Source organism: Anastrepha ludens, chromosome 5, assembly GCF_028408465.1.
Source record: "Anastrepha ludens isolate Willacy chromosome 5, idAnaLude1.1, whole genome shotgun sequence".
Lineage (NCBI taxonomy): Eukaryota > Metazoa > Arthropoda > Insecta > Diptera > Tephritidae > Anastrepha > Anastrepha ludens.
In genome coordinates, this window is record NC_071501.1 from 53,306,562 (window position 1) to 53,329,111 (window position 22,550).

Genomic DNA, 22,550 nt, shown 5'->3' on the forward strand with positions numbered 1-22,550 from the left:
ATACAATATCTTAAATAATCAACTTGACACAGATAAAGACCTTAGTGAAATAGGTATTAACTCTGATAATCCCTTTTTTTGTTAAATAAATTTTGTTATTTGGTTCCGAAGACTTAAAGTAACTTAGCTTTCCTTCGTATTTATGTAATGGATTTCAGGGATCGCTATATTAGGAAAGTACTTTTTAATATATTGGTTCGCTCAAAATTAGAATATGCTATTTGGATCCCAATTTGTGCAGGTAATGGTATAAGAGTCGAAAGAATACAAAGCAAATTACCTAATTTTGTCCTTCACCCTCTTAATTTTTCTGAACACCATTACTGTAGATGGCATGCGGCATTTCACCGTATGACTTTTAATAAAAAAATTCGTACTAAACAAAATATTAAAAAAAATGGCGGTAAATCAATCTATTTGCTGTTTTTGTGCGCTAAAAATAAAGAAACACTTCTTTTTTATATTTCTCTCTTGATTGTATAGTGTTGCAAAACAAAGATTTCGCATAAATGAGAATATAACTTTCAAAATACCAAAGTGTCAGTTAATTGCACGCGATAAATTTATCATAAGCAATGCAATTAATTGATTGAGGGCTGTGGTGAGCGGTCTGCATTTGCATTATATTGTAAGAGATGATTTGCATGCAATCAACGACCGCAATCGAGCAGGGGTATTGGCAATCAAGTAACTTATAAACAAATATTTTTTTTTTCTGTCTTGATGTCACTCAATTGCCAACCTCGGCGAAAGTAAAGTGGTGGTTTCTGCTTCTGTATTCTCCACATCGCAATAATTATGTTAATTATACTTGATTTTCATGTCTCGTGCAAACCCAGTCTTAAAAAATTGCATCAGCAACACTTTTTGTAACCTGTCAATGAGAATAATAATGGAAAGCAAGAAAATTAAAGAATATTGGTTTGTGTGTTTGTTTCTGTGGAGGAAAAAATTTCTTCATTAGATAAAATTAAAAACAAGGCGAATTCATTCAGGAAAAGGGAGATTTGTGAATGCAGAATATAAAAAGTTGGTTTTATATTTGTCAAACTTATAGTGTGGCTTATTTTCGAAATATTAGTGATTCGTCTTTTTGCCCCAATTAGTGTACATATTACAACGAATGAATTGTAAATTTATTCTGTGTAATATTGTGGTATGCCTTTCCAAGGTATAGAAGAAAAATAAGGGCTGAACCCTAATATGGCAACGAATGACAATGATATTGAAAATGATGTGGTTACAGATTTCATAAATTCCAATATCTCTTCAAATACTGATCTCATAAATTCTATGAATGAATTAAATTTGCAAAATCACTTACAAAATACCAACAAGGGTCTTTTAACAAGTCAACAGCGTCCCTATTGTGAAAGCCAAAATTATTGCATTCCTATTATTAACACTCCACCAGTTCTCTCAGCTAATATCACCACCAACAATAACATGATTCCTACAATAAATGTAACGCCTCATAGTCCGGCCTCAGTAACCAAATATAACAACATTTTCGAAGACACGCTTAATCAATTGCAAAATATACGTGAGACTGTGGTTCAAATGAAAAATTGCAGTGCTCACATGCACGATGGCTTTAACAGCTTTGGACCTATTCATGCTGCTATTTTAAGCGCCTCTTTACCAGATCTTAACGCTGTAAATACTAGCGTTAATGGGACACATACCGCCTGTCATTATGTTAGATGGATGCCGCAGCAACAGCAATACGTTCCTATGAATGAACGTCGTAGATCCTGGACTACCATTGACGATCTGAATATAACAAATAAAAGCATCAGTCTATCCAGTTTAGACAGTGAAGAGCCTGAGACGATTTGTGCTACAGATCAGCGCCGACGATCCGCTAGAAATAGCACTGGAGGTAAGCCATACAGCCACGACATTTATCCATAAATTTCCTTGCAGTTTAGAAAATTTGATTTGCTCCTTTATTTCCACTACATTACAAAAAATAGTTATAATAATGATGAAAAATAATTCTTACACTCAAGGTAAACCACCACCATTTATACATAACTAGAATATATATACAAACCTCTATAAATCCCGTTTTCAGTCAGAAGCATTGCAATTATTTTCCTTGATTTCAGATTTTAAATGTTTATTTTAGGTATATATCTAACTCGACTAGACACACAACATACGAGAGCCCATTTTCAATTTCGATACGTAGTGTTATTAAGCAAAATGTTCACTTGAAATTCTACATGGCAAATTATAGGTAACTGTAGAATACATATACATATGGTTGTTCGTAAACAAAAAACGAAAACACAACTCTGTTGTTGTTGTTTTAGCAGCATAAATATTCTCTATACATATGTATACAGGGAATGCTGCTGAAGTGACAGTCCTCCCCGGATATAATCCGGGTCATTCCGGTTACGTAGAACCGACTGTCGTGGGAACGTAAACAAAACTCTCAAACAAACTGGTTCTGTAAAAATAACCGAGAGCAAGTTAGCGGTTCACGAACCGTACAACCTTCTGTACTCTCTCGTCCGAGGCAGGCTAATTCTATGATTACGAGTATTACTACAAAAGAGACAAAAAAGCGTATTACTGACAGAAAAATGTATATTATTTGCAATAAGTAAATATCTATGTTAGGCATACAAACACTATTTGTATATTACGCACATTTGTTAAATATATTATAGTCACTTAGGTATAACCATGATTCAATAATAAAGGGCTTACTCAGTAAACAACTTTATGGTTCCCTCTTGGAAAATCGGCTCCCTTAGCAAGACACTAGGGTGTCTTAGAAAAAACATTTTGTTTTATATCTATGTCTAGGACCAGTATGAAGACATGCCATACATCTTGACGTACCGCTTAAATCAGGACATTATAAAGCAATTTTGTAGGGAAATGCGCGCGAAAAGTGGACTTTTTGACAGCTCGAGCCCAATGCTATACCTATTTATACCCTGCATTGTTTTTCTTATTTGCAATGCATTTTTGTTTAAACACCACCTTGATCAAAAAGTTCCCGAAATACATTCAGCAAATTCATAATACAAGTTTATTTTTCAAAAGTGATATTACCGCATTCAGAGCTCCTCCGATTAAGGGCAACCCACTTATGCCATCGTTTAATTCAACTGTCCTAACATTTCTGGAACTATATTTTCGGTATAGCCATCAGAGCCGTCTTAGATTTTTCCATTACTTCCTTTGAAATGCGTTCCCCGTAGTGGTTTTTTGACTCGATTAAACAGAAAAAACCGCAAAGAATTCGATAGCTGTTGGATGGTATTCGTTTCGCTCTTGGTCAGAAATTCAAGGATGACGATGACACTGTGCGACGGTGCATTCTCATGATGCAAAACCCACGAGTTGTTTTCCCATAAATTCTTCCTTTTTTGCGAATTGCGAATTTTTTCACGCAAACGTCTCATAACGCCCAATTATTAGTCCTTATTAACCAACTTCACAGCAACACAGCGGAATCCCAAGTCACTCACTTCAACGTCCTGAACGGATCCATAAGCAATATTCAAGTTTCCTGCCAGCCCTCTGATGGTTAATTTGCGGTTATTGATCAACTTTTCTTTCACTTTTTTGATGTTTTCATCATTTATCAATGTCGACGGTTTGCCACTACTTTTGTCATCTACTTGTAAACGGCTGTTTTCTTTAGATTATCATTACCCAAACAGTTTCCTAACATTTCTAAGGTTTTCGCAACATTGAATCCATTGTCAACGAAAAATTTAATACGAACTCGTCACAAATTCAAACCCATTTTTAAAATTGTATGATATCGAAAATACGTGCAGAGGTAGGCTCATTGAAGACTGCGTAACTTTTTATCTAACACCTTACTTTACAGGGAGAAATATCTTCGCAATTGTAAGAAGCTTATCTGTGCTCAAGTATTCCCTCTGAAGTATATTTCAATGAAAACCACACATCGTCCTTGCAGGAGGCTACCAATCTTTTTGCTGATTTCTTCAGTTTTAACTTGGTTTGCCGCCTAAATCCCTTGCAAATTTTATCCCTACTGCAACGTTTGTTTACGCTTGATATGCTGGACGGTATTTTGCACATTAAGCCGCCTAAATCCCTTGCAAATTTTATCCCTACTGCAACGTTTGTTTACGCTTGATATGCTGGACGGTATTTTGCACATTAAGCCGCCTAAATCCCTTGCAAATTTTATCCCTACTGCAACGTTTGTTTACGCTTGATGATATGCTGGACGGTATTCTGCACATTAAGTCGACTACGCAAACCGATGTTGATGGTTTATCATCTTTCCTTTTTAAAAATTATTCCGTCTTTGCTTATCCACTACTATTACTTTTTATTATCATTGGGACTGGTGTATTTCTTGATGCCTGGAAAGCTACCTTTATTAACACTCTTAAAAAAAATTGAGACCCTTACTCTTTGTTGATTTTATAAAATACGTTTGAGAATGCTTTACAGATTCAAATTATCTTTTATATACGGATGACTTAAAAATCTCGATTCAAACTTGAATATGCGGTCTTCATTTGGAGACCTTATCTGATTTTCATATTAAAAGACTTAACCAAAAGGTATTTGTTCGCTTTGCCCTCCGTCTCCTGAATTTTGTGCACAAAACCCCATCATATAGTGCCAGATGGAAGCTAATTAATTTAATGATTTTAAACTATATACAGGAAAACTGTTATCTTCCTCTCATTTGTCTTTGGTGTTATTAATGGGATAATTGATTGCCACATTTTTTTAGAATGCATACATTTTCACATCCCTCAAAGCTGTCTTCGCAATGAATGAATTATTTTCTTGAAGAGTCTTAAGAAAACTGACTTTTTTCTCAAAGTTGTTTTATTTTCGTCCAATTATAAATTTATAACATTCTTAAACGAATTTTACAGATAATTTGAATTATTAACAATAGTAGTAGTATTTATTGCAAATAAAAGTAAAATATAGAAAATTTACTTATTGTAATATTAAGAGAAAAAAAAAAAATTTACAATAATTTAACGACAATGGCATAAGCCGTCTGTCGATTTATTTTTCGTGCAAAACAATTATTCGGTTTACGGTTTTTAAAACCAGTTAAACTCTTTTGTTAAGTAATCTCTGTATCTAGAGGCATATTTAATGAAACGCAAAAGTTTATCCCAATGATCATTTTCCCCATTGAGAATCTCAATGAGTTGTGAATCATTTGAGGTAAATTTTCCGAAAAAGGCTATTCTAATATATATTCTCTTAATATTAAGCAGCACGCCAGGAAATGTTTTCAAGCTCGCCTAAATTAGACATTGAGCAAGTTTTATTTTCTGTGTCAAATCTGTTGTTATTTAAAATTATCATGTCACTTCTAGCCCTCATCATTCACATGCTTGATTCTATATCGTATTTTTTTAAATAAATCAGACCTTTTGACCAATCTAATTCCTTATAGGTATAATCCTACTAGTATACCATTATTTGAGACTTTGAGCGGTTTACTTTAAGATTCGACAGGTTGCAGTAGCTTTCAGGGTTATTAAACATCACTTGTAGTTTGCCTGGATGATCCGCTAACAAAATGATATCATCCGCATACATTAGAAGTCTAAAATTTTTCCCTTCTATGTTTAATCCTCCTTCTAAGCTGTCATGTAAGTCGTCATTCCATAAAACTGTCTTTATATCGCTGTATATACTCTCTATGAACTTCACTAGTTTCGTGACAATCGATTCTACGTTACCGGAATGGCCCGGATTTATAACCGGCCAAGGACTTCAACTTCAGCAGCATCCCCATTCATGCTTCTACAACAACAACAAACAATGGAAATAACTTCTTCGCGTGCAACAGAGTGAACTTCCACTACACTCCGGCATATTTTATGCCGAATTAAGAGCCATAACTGTGGGCCATTCAATATGCAACGAAACAAAATACTAGAACACTTACTGATCAGATTGCAGCTTGTAATTTAGTTTTCAGAGTTTTCAAAAAAAGTCACGCAGGCTTGCTTGTATTTGTATTGAGGTTATTGACTTGGATGCTAGCTTGACAACTATTGCTCGCGTCTTGGAAGTCCTGGTAAAGTGCTTCAACTTACAGTGCTGTTGCTGATGTCCATCCGTAGATTGTGATACCATGTTGTAGAAGGTTAATTGTTAGGCCCTGGCATGTTGATAGCTGTTTCTATAAGTCTATTTGGAACTTTGTTTTTAAGGGAGCGAATTAGTTTCATTAGGTTATTCGCTTTGTTAAGATTGTTCACAACGTGTTTTTTATGTTCTAATACTATTTATGATCTGGATGTAGTTCTGTCGCAATTATTTATTTTCTGGTCCAGGTAGTCTACGTGGTTGCTGACTTCTCATTGAGTGCCTGAGTATTTAGCTAGAATGTTAGTCGGAGGAATACGAGGCTCAAGTTTCAAAGAGCGTAAAGCAAATTTTAAAAGTGTTTTCTGTACACGGTCAATTATATTTTTGTAAATCTGATTTTTAGGACCCAAAAAAAGAGACCACATGTTCTAAATAGTAATAAAATATTTGCATGAATATTAACTAAAAACTAAAAAAAAAAAAAAAAAAAAAAAAAAAACTTTCTGCGACCGTAATTTTATGTGTCCACAACTGTGTATTTAGTTTTTTTGGGACCTTATCTTGCTGCATTAGATACTCTATCTAATGTTCCGTCTACTTTATGGGAAACAATCGGGGCGAAAATTTTTATTTTTTGTTAATCGCAATATTGCTGCCATATGGCGTGGTAAAAGTGAGGAATTAGGGCACAATTTTTCAAAGATGTTCGCAGTTGTGTAATGTTTCCTTTTTATTTACTTCATTTTAAGTGCATTTCATCGGCAAATTTTATTGAAGTAACTCAACCGTACATGTACTGCTTCGCAATTTCTCTGAATTTAATATATTTTAATATTATATTTAATTCATTTTAGGCATATCAACACATTCGCTAAATGAGGCAGAGTTGGCTCGCGATTTTCAGCGTATTGCAGCAAAGCGTAATCTCGCAACAGAAGTTCGGATTCCATTGCAAAAAAGCATATCTACTTCATCGATTGTTGCTAAGGAGGAGATAAAAGCACGCCATCTCTATGACAGTGAGGATGAAAATCAAAGTCTTTTGCGTGCTCATGTAAAAATTGAGGCGTACGAAAATGTCGAGAAACGCCGTAAGCGCGGATCTCTCTTTTTTCGCAAAAAAAAAGATAAGGGCAAGGTGAAACCAGGAGGGCAAACTGGAACGTGCGATGCATGTGGTAGTAACATATCAATGTTAAATATTAAGGAACATCAAATGGAATGCAAAGGAAAAAAATCAGGTGCTGGTAGTGGTCAAAAAATGATATTAGTCGGCGTAAAAAAGGGTTCCGATAAAGCGGAAATCGGGCAAGATTATTACGATGGAGTTGATCAAGCCGGAAATCTAAACGATGATAGTCCCTTAATCCGATCAGAATTTCTTAACGACCCTCCCATTGAAGTACAAGATCTCGGTGCCGATCCTATACTGGGAATTGCAGCTGAGGAGCATGACTCATGGTCGCCAAGCGTACCAAAAGAAGTATTGAAGTCGCTCAAGGAAAAACAGATTAAAAGACAGGAGCATATTTATGAGTTTATCATGACTGAAAAGCATCATTGTCAGACCCTGCTTGTTATGCAAAAGGTTTTCGTTGAAAGCTTAGAACGCCACTTCCCCTCACTAAATATTAATTATATGTTTCCCCGTTTATCCGAATTAACCGAGTTACATATAAGCTTTCTGAAAAAACTGCGTCAAAAGCAAAGGGAGCAATATGTCGTTGACAGTATTGCTGATATATTGCTAAATTTTTTTTCTCTGGAAAAAGCGCAGCATCTGAGATTGGCATATGGTGAATTTTGTGCTAACCACCGGACAGCACTAGAACATTTCAAGGCGTGCATGACCAGTCGTGACCAAACGTTTGCTGAGTGGTATAAACATTGCTTATCTAACCCACTGCTAAAAAAGAAAGGAATACCAGAGTGTATACTATTTGTTACACAGCGCCTTACCAAGTATCCTTTGCTAATTGAGCCACTTCTTAAAAGTGCTCGGGAGGATAAGTTGGAAACAGATAAGTTGCAGCATGCGCTTAATCTTGTAAAGGCCTTACTTATAGACGTTGACGCATGCGTTGCAGAGAAAGAGTTACAAGAAAGGCAACTTGACATTTTCAATCGCGTCGACCCGAAATCGTTCACTATTTATAAAAATAAGCCCTTCCGCAAATCAGACATCGGTGTTGAATCACGTCGACGTCTGAAATTTGAAGGGCTTGCTACTTTAATGCAAGGACGCTCTAAAATGCAGTTGGTATTAGTTGTTGTACTTACCGATTGTCTATGCTTTCTTTGTGAAAACTCAGCTCATAACAAGTACACATTCTTTACACCAGAACATAAGGCAGGCGTAGTGCCATTACAAAAGTTACTTATACGTGAGAAAGCGGGAACTGAAGCACGAGGCATCTATATAATTTCTTCAAACCCATCTTTTCCAGAAATGTACGAATTAAAGGTGCAGCAACCGAAGGATAAAAATACCTGGATTCAGTCAATACGGCAGGCTGTGCTGGAATGTCCATCCTCGGATGTAATTGAAACTGAAGATCTTACAGCCGAGGAAAAGCTGCGTATTGGAGTCAGCAAACGTGACCTTATTGATAAGATAAGACAGAAAGATATTGATCATGCAATTTTACTCGAGGATAAGATTTTTCTCCAATTAAATTTGCTTAAAGAACAAAAGCATTTTTCTGAAGTGAATGTTTCATGTGGACCGAATAACAGCAGTTTTAGCGGCAGTGGTGCTTATGTTAATGGAAGTACTGCTAATGCATCAAATTTTCTTGCTACTTTTGGTTCGTACAAAGATTTGGTTGGTGTGGACTGCAATACAGCAGAATTGTGGAAATTTGTGTTGAACATGGTGCAAAGCATTAGTCAGTTGGCCGCTATGGTATACACGGCATCTACTGGTTTACCGGTATCGCGTTCTGTAAGTTCGGTTGGTGAAAAACAAAGTGAAAATTATGCGTCACCTACGTTACCTAAACGGGCTGAAACTTTTGCTGGTTTTGATGAAAAACGTGGGAAAAATAACTTTTCATGTCGCGATGCTTCAAAAATGTCAGCACTGCAAACACTAACACCGCGTCTTCAAGAACTTGAAGAGAAACTTGATTCAAAAACTACTGGTTCATCAGTGGTCGCTTTGAAGTTACAAACCGCAGCTAGTGAAACGCAATCTACGAGCGGACATACAGCGACACTTGGAAGTGAAGAAGTTGCTATCAAGGACCATAATTATGCCGCATTACAAATATCACATCACCTTCATACCCTGCTTTGTATAGTATCACAGCAAATGACGACCATACACAGCTTGCAGCTGCAGTTGGCATTGTATCGAGAGAGTCCGCGCGGCGCTTACACTCATAATGATCAACTAGAAGAACTACGAAATTTGCAAGACAAATTACAAGAAGAAAAGACTGCGTGGCTTCGCCAGAAAGAGCAACAAGAGCTAGAATTAAATGAAAAACATTCGCAGCAAATAAAACTTCAAGAACAAATCAAAGCCGAACAGGAGGATATCAAACAACAGAGAGAACAACTTTATCGTAAAATGGAGTTACTTTCAAATCAGGGATTGCTACTATCGCCAAACACTCCGTTGTTGATTAATAGCCCTTTGCCTGTTGCTCCCTCTTCTACTGATGATACACACGACAGTCATGACAGTACACACTTACAAAGCGATTCATCAACGCCAACTGCATTACCACAGAGCACTGTTGATCGACGGAAAGACAAATGGCGGACAGCTTCGACAATCTCTAAAACTCCGCCTGTTAATTTACTTAGCGCTAATAATGCGCCAAAAATAAACCACACTGGCATTAAACAGAAAATTCCAATGAAATTGTCTTCCCTCTCGTCAAGCACATCTTTAGGTTCTTCTGGCAGCAGTAAAATAGACAAATCAGCCAGCTTCAATGCGAGCGCCTCACAACAAATGAGTTGCACTCAAATGCTGCCACTCAAGTTGGCAGATAAACGATCGTCTACATCCAATTTTAGTACATCACAAAATACGCACCAAATCGTTCCCCAACACGCACGCACTGGCAGTTCGCCTGCAATTATTCAACATCCCAATACAAGAACAGCAACCTCACCACCACCATCTACTGTGAGCGTAAACCGCACTGATTCCACGTCTACACTCACTTTTGGCCAGCGACAAACCAACACAAGTACAACACCAATATCCTCGCGTATTCCACAAACATTGTCGACGTTGGAGAATAGCGGTGGCTCGTCAATTGGTACAAATCCATTTAACCTGCATAAGAAAAATAATAACACAAAACCGGATGAAGAAGAAATTTACTTCTGACGCCCATTTTCGCCAGAAATTGAAATTTAAGTGTAAGCTGAAAATACATTCCACTATATGTCTAAGCTCAAAAACGAAATCTTACTAGCGTTTAAACTAAATAATCTATTGTATGTGCTTAGTAGCAAAGTTGACAAAATACATGTTCACCAACGCATTTACATGTATCCCTACTTAACATATGTATGTGCATATGTATATTGTAAAAATCGGTACGATTATGTATATTGGAATTCACGTATTTGAAATGTGATGTTTGAAGATTTTGGTTAGCTTGCAGTAATAAAAGCAAAATTATTTAACTTAAAACCATATAAAATTCCTTTCACGAATTTGCGCATTATTGTTATTAATTACTAAGTCACATTATGTTTTTTTTTTTTCGTATTTTAACTAATACATAATAAATTGTATATACAGGGTGATCCGAATACAGGTATCTTTTTTGAGCTACATTGTTTTGACAGTGAAACCTTTTTATCTCCAAAATCTTCCGTCAGCCAGTATCATACCTGTGCGTAACGAGAATGAATGCCCTTACGCTTGAATAACGTTATGAAAAATGGCAAACTCAGTTCCAAAGTAAATGCTGTGTAGCCCACATCGCGCACTTATTAAAAAGAAGCTGTGAACGATGGACACTGCGATTTGGCGGCTATGTTAGTAAATATAATTGGTGCAGAGAAAAATGGTTTGGTATGAACTTTCTGCTGGTGGCATGATTACGAAGCATGAGTTTTCCGAATTTTCGTCGGTGATGTAATTAAAGATCGATTTCATATGGATATTCCACACATAATACTGAACCTTACGCTGAATATCGTTTGAGCGGTGCATGAAATAGAGTTAGAAAGCATTAACAACGTTTTTTATTCTGTTTCATTTTTATACCCGCGCACTTGTGCCCAAGGATATTATAATTTTGTTCTCTTAACGGTTGTATGTAACAGCTTAAAATAATAAAACGTTCATGAGGCAAGTTTTCAACCGATGTACGGCCCTCTTTGAACGATTTGTAGCACTGGAAAACACGTGCACGCGATAGAGCAGAGTCCCCTTAGGTTGTCTGCAACATTTTTAAGGCGTCTGAAGCAGAAATTTTAATTTCAAACAAATTCTTTGAATTTGAACACACTCGAGCTTGACTTGTTTACAGTAGCACAGAAAACAAACTATGTGACATATCACGCTGAAATTTGCCATGTAAGCTTATAACAGTCCTACCAAAAAACAAAAAATTTATTTTTGCCATATGTCATCCGCGGACCGTTTTATTGATAACGTCTCGTTCATATTTGAGCAGAAGGTATATATAGTATGTACCGAAATGTACAGAATAAGAAGAGGAGTCGATTCGGTCATGTGTATCCATCGGTCTGTTTGTCCGCTCGGCGCACGATAACTCGAAACTTGGTACGCGTATTACTCTTTGAATAAGAGAAGATTACGCTTTGGAGGTAATGTTTAAGCCTTGCGTTTGGGTTTATATGGTTTTTGTTGTAGAAGGAACTATGCTGTTATAAAACTGAAATTAAAACAAACAAGAAAAGTAAAACTTGGTAATAAATCGCGCTCCGTGTATGTATATCATTTTTCGTTTAAAGTTAAAAATGTTAAGAACACATCAAGAATACGTTTTGCTGTGGGAAATTTTACAAGAAAATCCAGAATTTGGGCAGGGTTACACCGAATATCAAAAAGAAAAGGTGGATAGATAGGCTTAGGAAAAATTTTGCAGGCCAGCGTTCGGTGCATTCGCAGAATTCCTAAATTTAGCTTTAAGAATGCAAAATGCAAAAAAATAATTTGCAAAATAAAGCTTTTCAGCTAACATTTATTTGATTACTTCGGGTCAGCTGGTGTAGAAATATAAAAAATTTACATTTAAGTTTTACAGCCCTTTTTTGTAGTCGCAGCAACAAATTCAGTGACATTGCTGAATCACCTTAGTATTTGGACTACCCTGTATAAGTGTTCTTGGCATTTATGTATGTTTAAAATATTTATTTAGTATATTTACTGATTATTTTATTTTATATATCTACTGATTATATATTATATTTCAGTATATCTTTTGATTATATACAATGAAATACATACTAAACAACAAAATGGTATGGCATTTTTCTCGTAGGCAGGAGTGAGGGCTGTTACTCAAACACTCTTAGCTAGTGGACATAACCTCAATTAAACGTGTATTTACTAACTCTCGTTTAGGGTGTTTAGTAAGCTAGTTTTTTTGGTATTGGGTTTCAAAATCAAGTCCTTACATATAAATACCACATGCTTAACTAAGATTGGCCATGATTGGTAGGCTTATAGAATTGTGACGAATTATGAACATTCGCGACACCTCAAAACTCGAATGACAGATGACATGGCAGAATTTGCCAGAAAATACAGGCTTGCCTCATCTAGAAATTATGTTAGAATTAAGCACAAGTATATAAGCCGTCATGCGTTGCTACTTCGTACTTAATAGACGAATTAAAAAAACGAATTAGAAAACTTTTAAACAAAATTACTTTATTCATTTTTTATCTTCACGCAAACAGATAAAAACATTTTTGGTACTTCCATTTAGGACATAGGTAAATGGAAAATTTATACGTAATAAAAAAAATTCTCCCTAAACATAATTTAGTTACTTTATCTTTTTACAATATTCGCTATATTTTTTATGGTAATTTTTTTATTAAAATATAGTTTATTATAGTTCAACAGAACCTTGTAAATAAAAGCTCCAAATTTTGTACAAAATTTTACAAATTTCAAAAAATTGTTATCAAAATTTTAAATTGTTTAATCAGCATCTAAAGCCTCTTTGGGAAACGGTTTTAGAGCCCTTTCAATTTCAGTATAATAAAGTCTAAAATTTAAAGTCGACCGAAAATCGCGTTGATTTTTACAATGCTTTTTGCATGAGTTGTCGAAAAATTGCTTTCATAAAAATCACATGCTCGGAAGTCTTTTATATGATAAAAAATGCCTAAGTTTAATTGCTCAAGCAGCATTTAAAAATCGCCTCGTGTAAGCCGCTCTTAATGCAATATCTACCAGTAAAGCTGTTGAAAAGATACCCTCACCAATATGTGTATTCTAATCTTTGATAACATGCACCGGGTGCCACTATTAAATTCCTATTTGGAAAATCAAGTTAATTTTTTTGTATAGACAAGTTTTTGAGATATTTGCAATTTACCGTTATTCAGCCAAAATAAAGTGATTCCACTTAATCACGTATATCTGTTGAACCCTTTGGAAAAGCTTAATATGATTTGTAGCAAATGGAATATCCATTCTGTCAAAAAAGTACTGGAAATGGTTCAATAAAACGCAAAATAATTGTTTAATCATCAAAATTTGTTTTGACGTCTTCAGGCTTCATTCCAAGCTATACACATGTGCGTTATCATGGTGTAAGATCCATGAGTTTTCCTTCCACAAATTGGACCGTTTCCTACGCACATTCTCTCTCAGACGTCGCATAATATTTAGCGTAGAACCATTTGGAACGAATTCCGAGTGCACAACACCATGGTTATAAAAGAAAACGAGTAGCATGACTTTCACTTTTGACCGACTTTGACGGGGTTTTCTGGGTTTCGGCTCATGTGGATAGCGCCATTCAGCCGCCTGTTGACTGGTTTGCATGTCAAATTCATATACCCACGTCTCATCACCTGTTATAATGCGCTGGATAAACGTTGGGTCCGAATTTACTTGCTCAAGCATGTCTTCAGCCACCTTCTTCCGATGAATTTTTTTAATGTAATTTGAAAGAAATTGTTTGAATTTTGAAAGAAATTTTTTGAATTTGGAAAGAAATTTAACTCTCTTGGAACGAGTATCGCAGCCATGCGTCTCATGCCCCATTGATGGTGTAAAATGTTGCGAATTGATTCGTGAGACACGCTAAGGTGACGAGCTACCTCCCTCAAACTTAAATGATGGTTTTCCAGCACCATTTCCTTCACTTTGTTAACGTTTTCATCCGTTGAAGACGTTAATAGGCGACCAGATCGGGGCAAATCTTTCACGACTTTTCGGTCCTCTGCAAAAGTCTTATACCACTCGTAGACCCGTGTTTTTGATAAAGCACACTCGCCATAGCCTTTCTGCAACATTTTCAACGATTCGGCACACGAAATCCCGTTCAAAACATAAAATTTAAGACAAATTCTTTGTTCGATATTTTTACCCATAGTGAAAATCGGAAATGCACACCTACGGTTGACTGATATAATCAAACGCTAAAAACAAGCTAATTGACAGATCACCTTCAAACTCTGCGACACTATTGAGGACAGTTCTACCAATATTCCAGCAAACAAAATGTAAATACCCATAAATACCAATGTTTACATCACTTGGACCTAATAATTTATGAGGAATTAATTAATAATTTAAGTTTTTTTTTCAGACAAAAAAAAATTCAAACTCTAGAAGGGAACAAATTTTCTTCTTAAAGCCTATTCTCTTAGGAAAAAAGTTAGGTTGCAGAAGAAGAAAATTTATGGACAAATAAAAAAGTTGTGAATGATCAAATGAAAATATCCAAGTAGGCAGATGTCAAAATATATGTATATAAATGAATGCCATCATGAACCTGTAGCTTTACTGTCAAACATGTCAAATTTACTTTTTCTAGCTGAATTGTACTTTGTGTAATAGGCCGCTCAGAAGTAGTCCTTTTCGTCCGTTGCGCTGCCGCATTTGGCTGACAACCGAATTGATTCTATGCATTTGTTTAGAGAGTGCCACAATCGAGCCGCACGTCTTGCCGGAATGGACAAAAGTCGCAGGGCCTATAAGACAAACACAGTTACCTATCTAACCATCTCTTAAATGATAAAAAAAAAATATTTTAACACATTCATACCGAAGGTAAGTAAAAACCGAAAAAAGGGCTTGATTAGAGTAAAAAGAAGCTTAGTATATTTTTTGAACAAATTTTAAATGCAAGGGGAAAGAAAACTTACAAATACATAATTATTTTTGTCTCTTCTGTAATATTTAAAAATGTGTACTCAGCGCTGTTTCACTCAAAGTCTACTATATGTCATTTGTCTTATTTTTGAATTTTAATAGTAGTTAATATAGCAATGTATTTAGTGATGAATGTATTTGCTTGTATGGCGTCGGTGTACTGCTACTTATCAAGCATGCCAATTCCCTAAATACGATAAGCACATACATCCCACAATAAAAAATCAGATCCCAGGGCACCCTATAAGGCGTTAACATTACATGGAGTTGAGGGTTCATTTAGCGATATAGATACTGACAAATTTAGTCTGTGACGCTAATACTCTTTCCAGTCTTTGAGTTACTGCTTTTCTTCAGAAACTAACCCTTCCACTACTACTCTGAAAGCTGTGCTGTGAATTTTCGACTTAAAAAACAATTTCTTATAATTTTAATAACTTATTTGGACAAAAAATTTGAAATTTGCAATTGTTTTGCTTTATTGAAAACAGTAAAAATCGTAAAAACCAGCTGTTTCGAAGTTCAAAATTCCTTCTACCCATCAGGTCAAAATCTCGCAGGGAATGTATTGTTGGAGAATTTTTTTCTCAAACAAAAAAAAATCCCGGAGAATAAACTCCCCGGGGGTGTTCATGTAGCATTGCTTTATAGTTTTGAAGTCGTTGTACATAACATTACTTGTTTAATAAAATGAAAAAAGTGTAAGTTATTCAGTAGGAATGTTACTGTTTTTTTATGTACGGCCAGAGAAATAGCGCCCTTGCAGTGCTCTATACGAATTGGTATTTCTTGGAAGATTAACTCATATTCGGACAAATTTTAATACCAAGGTTATGCTGTGAATCACTTCTCATCTCTCTAATATCGGACAATAGATCTCGTTAACTGTTTTAATGTTTCTTTTCGTCGTGTTTTACTCGAACTGCATGTTATTGCGTTAGAAAAAATTCAGAATTCTAGGTTCGAGTCTCGGTGATACTATTTTTTCTAATAGCGGTCGTCCCTCGGCAGGCAATGGCAAACCTCTGAGTGTATTTCTGCCATGAAAAAGCTCCTCATAAAAAATATCTGCTATTTGTGGAACAACATCAAGACGCACACCACCAAGATGAGGAGGAGCTCGGCCAAACACCCAAAAAGGGTGTACGCGCCAATTGTATATATGTATATATAAAGCTATTGTAATTTTTCCCGTAAGTTCTTGTTTGCAAAAATATGCTTAAAAGAAAGAAAGTTAGGAAGGCGTTTGCGCACAATATTACGATTCAGCAGGACGAGGCCATGGTTGAGAAAAGTAAGCATGACCCTTTTAAGTTCGCTTGAGCGATAACGTTCGAAATCAATGAAGAATATAGCCTGAATATATCAAGTAGACTTGTGCGAATACGCCTTTCTAAAAATAAATTGTATGGGTGTGTTGCAGAAAAAAGCGCTAGTGTTGAAAAAAAATATTAAAATATTATTACCTCTGTCGCAGGCGTGAAGCAGATTTAAAAACTAATGGATACTCTACAAAATACTAATCAGGTAAGTAATTAAATTAAAAAATTAACCAATTTGAAATATTTTTCTTTTTGTTTATTTGCAGATCAGTAAAAGTACGCTATTTCAGTGTCCAGTTCAAAATGTGAAATAAAAGAATAGATTTGTGCAAAAATAACTGTCTTACTAAATCATCCAGTAAAAATAAGGAGGGATTGCAAGGGTTTTGCAATCTATGGAACTTTACTTTTTTAATTAAATTTGAATATAAATTGAAAATATGTACAATAGTTAATTATAGCACTGATTTTTTAAATTAATATTTCGCACAGCTCTTCGCTGACTATTAAAGCTGTCACAATTTGTCCTTTGCGTCAGTTACGGCAACGTATTTGACTGATGGGACATGTAAAACGTACTGTGGTGCCACAATGAAAGTATTGCCGCACATAAACAAAAAAAAAACAGCAGATGTTAACTGATGAAAGCAAATTTCATATTTCGTGGTGTATAATAAGGTTTTAGTTGGTTCTCCAATGTATTTTAAATGTATGCTAATTCGAGCGAAGGAGGGTTTTACTAGAATTTATAGCAATCGTAGACGGTGGGAGCGACTATAACTTTGGGACCGAGACACACATTAATTTTTCAGGAGAACTTGGTTAAGCCTATCTTTTTCTCTGTGTGATAAAAATTTGCGCGATACAGTTGTCATTTTCACCGCACTTGCAGCACGGCAAAAGTAGAAAGTTGCTAATTTTTGTGCGTTTCGGCATGGCGTACATCACGTATGTGGCGGATGAAACGGACCCATTGTGATGGGCCTATAGTGTCTGCAACGAATATCCAGAATCTCCAAGCAACCATTCTGTAGAGCTATTGGTAGTGTATTTCTTTAGCATATCGGTCTTTAATTCGCAGCTTTCCTAAATGCAAGCGTCGGACGTACTTCTCCCGTATTTACCTCTCTCTCTCTTAGGTTCACAGTCTGTGGTGGACAATAGCTTCATCAACAATCCTCCTCCAATTCAGTCTCTCTCTTGCCTCATTTCTCCAATTACGAACGTTCATCGCTTTTAAGTCTGCTTCTACGTCATAAGTTTGCTTTCTTGGTGGGCCTCTCTTTCTTCCTCCAATTAGAGGCAAAGTAAACACCCTTTTTTGGATACTTTCGTTGGGCATTCTTATGATGTGGCCAATCCATCTAATCCGCTGCGCTTTAATAAAACGTATTACATTTTCACCAACAATAAGGTTTTCAATTTCGTTGTTTCTCCCGTATTTACAACCCGAAATTATTGCTCATTTTTGGAGAAGTAGATATATGGTAAATAGTTATTTATTAATACAAAAATTTCTGTATCCACATTTTGGTTTTTATGATTACTTTTCTCAATGTTGCCACAAACAATTGTTGATTCAATTCCACACATTCATTGTCGGCTGGCAAACCATTTCTCTCAGTGCTCCCCAATTTGTCGATTAATGCTTACAGAAACAATATTTTTCGACCCATCGAGAAATTTGGATCAAATAGATTTTACTTTATTATAATCGACAATTTCGTCGATTTCTTAGAAAAGCGGCGTATGTATTCAGTTATATATATTATATGTTTCAATCTTCTCTAAAGTATTGCAATTTCAACCTACTTTTTATCTGCATTAAAAAAAATAACATACTTTTTGGCTCCTTCACCGATCTTCAGAACTTTTACTGAGTTCAATAAAAACTCAAAAAGTAACTAATACTGAGTTTTTAACGTCACGACAGTTATTTAAACCTAATATTGAATTATTGTACTCCTAATTTAATTTATAAATGACTGTTTAGTATGTAATCTAGTTAGTGAGACTGCTAATGTTCTAGACTCAAATAAATAAAATGAAATGAGAATTATATTATCATAGTTTTGTGAAAAAGAAATCCATTAATTTTTCTGTACAATTTTGCGCAAATGGCTTAAAACTGCTGATCTTTAGCTTCTGGGCGATGCTACGACTACTAACATGCCGAAAAAGTGAGGCAAGCCAAACTTGAATCTTATAGAAATTTCTGTAGTGCAGTCGAAAAAACGGAGGAAACAGCTATACTTTGTAAGGTGCTTCAACTAGAGCCCTCACTAAGGCTGGATTCCAGTCGAAAACCGGACGGTTCATATACCATTTCCAAAACGGAAACGTTCAATGCTCTAGTTGGTTGGTTAGTTAAAGTGTGATGCTTCCAGAATCCAACTAGCGCTTCCGCACCATTTTGTTGCCACACCCTCGTGAACACTTGTTTAACGGTTATTTACAGCATGACTATATACAGTCTGTGTGGTTTAAGAACCTTATTAAGTTGTTGACGTCCAAGCCAGACAGTTGTTCGAGACTCTCGAACAGCGGTTGGCCCAGGGGTAATATTCTGTTCTTCCATAGGGCAGGGCATTCACAGAGGAAATGGAAGATTGTTTCCTTTTCCTCCGGTTGCTTATAACTGTGACAGTATGTATTGTGAGGCATACCCATTTTAGCTGCTTGTTCTCCGATAGTTCAAAAGCCAGTTATGACTGCCGTTAGTCTCCAGACGTCCCGTCGTTTCATGCTTATTAATGTCGACGATTGCTGGAGGTTGTAGGTGGGCCATAACGTTCTGCTAATTTTGCATTTTGTTTGGTCTCTCCATCTACAATCCGCGATTCGGAGGTATTTTAGGGAAATTATATTCTTGGCTGCACCAAATGATGTGAATACCGATTCTATAAAAGCGTTATTCATGGCAGATCCCCATCTTGCCAGTTCATCTGCTTTTTTGTTACCTTCAATGTTCCGATGTCCCGGGACCCAGATTTAGGTACCTATGGTTTTCACTCAAGGTGGTAAGGCTATTCCTACTTTGCTCCACCACTTTAGAGGTTGTTGTAGACGAATCCAGTGCCAGATTGCTGCTTGACTATGGGAAAGAATAACGATATTGCCTACAAGCCTCCCCAATTGCTAGTACTTCCGCCTGGAAGACACTGCTGGTATTAGGGAGACGCACAGATTTCTCAATTTTAAGTCTATGAGAATATATACCATCTCCAACAACACAGAGCATTTTACTGCCATCTGTATAGACTGTAGTGTCGAAGTTGTTTAGAGAGACGATGTAGTCAGTCCTCATCGAGGACGCAATAATAGACTGGCATGACCATAAGCTTTTTCTTTCCAGTGACCCGCTTCATTTAACCTAAATGCACTCATGGTTGCCGTCTTCTTAATATGTAGGTCTATTGGAATAACGTGTGTCAGTGCATTGAGAGTCTCTCTAGGGCATGATCTGATTGCACCGACCGTTATTGCACAGGCTGATCTTTGTATTCTGCCGAGTAATTTGGTATTGTATTCTCTCCCTAGAGCTTGACATTAACTGTAACAATGATAGAACCTCTAGGTATGGCTGCTATATTGCTAGTCAGATAGTGACAGAGGAATCGATAAGGTTTTCCTCATTTTCCTTTGAACAATTTAAGTCCCCTGGGCCTGATGGAATATCCCCAGCAATGCTAGAGAAAGGAAGAACCAGGCTGATTGAGACCGCGAAAAGGATACATAGGGGTTTTCAGTAAGAGTAAGTTTGACTTTTTTAACAAATTTTTTTTTATTATCGAGTTTGAACATATACATTTAAGTATGAAATTAGATTTCTTTTGCATGACCACCGCGTGCACGTTTTACGAAGCCCAATCGTTGAACCCAATTTTCGACCACTCTTTTGCATAAATCGGTCGAAATTCCAGCAATTTCGCGTTCAATATTGGCTCTGAGCTCACAAATCGTCGCCGGCTTGTTACTGTAGACCAATGACTTCACATAACCCCAAAACGGGACGGCTTGTTAAATGGACCGTAAAATGGCCGTAATGCTCGTAAAGTAGCAGCAACAGAACGATTATTTTCATAAAAAATTTGCACGATTTGCAATCGTTACTCAAATGTGTAGCGTTCCATGATGAAATTTATACTAATGAAGTTTACAAATGACAAGCGAAAAATAAAAAATATTGCGTCGTTCGCCCTCCCTATCGGAAAAAAGTTGAAGCGCACCTATTGAACAACCCTATACACAGCCTGTCTTGCACTTGGTCACATACCGACTCAGTGGCGACGCGTAAGAGTAGTAAAATATTTATTCCGAAACCAGGAAAAGATGACTACTCCCCAGCAAAAAGTTTGACATCATTATTGTTGATAAGTCTAGAACGAATGGTAGAGAAACATATTCGAGTGAAGGTATTGTCGAGAAGCCCACTTTGTAGAAATCAACATGCCTACCAGAGTGAGAAATCATGCGAATCAGTCTTACACGATCTTGTTAGCAAGATTGAGGACGGACTGGAAGCTGACGAGTACACAATGTTCGTGTTCGTGGACAATGGAGCCTTTGATAATGCCAGTTTTGACTCAATATGTCCCTCTGCCGAACATCATGGAATTAATCAAACCATGAAATATATGGATATATAATGGATACATTCCATGCTCTCTGAGAGGCTGCTAACCGGTGATGAGAACAGTGACGTACTAACTACCGTCAGACCCAAGCAAGGATGCTCCAAGGGGCAAAGAAAAGACGTTCGGTTGGTGGTCGGTATTATTACAGGACACAATCCATGAGGTCAACATATGACCACCATTGAAATCATTGAGAACCCGATTTGCCTGTCTTACTTAGAGGAGGCGGATGGCATTAAGCATTTTCTCTGTGAGTGTCCCGCATTTGCTAGAGCAAGGTTACGAATTTTGGTCCCGCCTTTTCTTTCGACGGCCCTGCCAGCAATCTAACTACAATTGTAGATACACCGAACGCAATTGAGCCAGTTTTCAATTAATTAGGTTAGGTTAAATGGCTGCCCTAGCTTAGGACACACTTGAACAAATATTGAAAATTCGTCCGTTGTGATGAAAAATTTTCAATTAATGATTGAATCATTAAACATGTGCAACACTGTGGTAATTATTACATTTCGAGCACACCTGCACCTACTGATAAATAAAACGGACTTGTTATTTTTTAATTGCAATACATAATTAATTTATTTTTAGATTTATTTAAAGTTCTCATCCAATGTAACACAAAATGCCCGCCATGAATCATTCTATAAAAAAATGTCGCTATATTCAATAGAATTTCAAATATGTACGTATTGCACATACATGCGCAATTCATGTTTATAAACGTCCATTTACATGCTTATATTAGGTATAGTGGTTATAAATCGTATACTTGAATTTCAAAAATTCATTTTGCTTTTCATTGGCGTTAACATGAACATTTCCATACGAAAGCATATGCAAATATGGGCATAGGAATATATTGTTAATACTAAGTTTCAGAATGTTTTGATTTATTTACTAAAAGCTTACGGTTACAATATGGATCAACAAGGCCTATTACAAGTATATAATATACATATATGTAGGTATATCGAGAAAAAATCGGCAAATCAAATTACATTTGATACACAATTATCACAATTATTCGTAAGTATGTTTATAGTACTTAAGATAACACTTAAAAGATAATTCAATCGGAAGAGGGGTAGCGTATAATCGACCTTCTAAGTATTTCATTTAACATATTGTAAAAAGTGCGTATGTACATACAAACATTTGAAATAAGTAATAATT

General features: G+C 36.1%; 1 protein-coding gene across 1 annotated transcript; it reads left to right on the plus strand.

Annotated features, from left to right (window-relative positions):
• Nucleotides 1-896: 896 nt before the first annotated feature.
• On the plus strand, nucleotides 897-13,030 carry LOC128862916 (rho guanine nucleotide exchange factor 18). Its single transcript, XM_054101740.1, has 2 exons — nucleotides 897-1,882; nucleotides 6,933-13,030. The coding sequence occupies exons 1-2, from the start codon at nucleotides 1,204-1,206 to the stop codon at nucleotides 10,424-10,426; spliced, it is 4,173 nt and encodes a 1,390-aa protein (XP_053957715.1). The 5' UTR covers nucleotides 897-1,203; the 3' UTR covers nucleotides 10,427-13,030.
• Nucleotides 13,031-22,550: the final 9,520 nt, after the last annotated feature.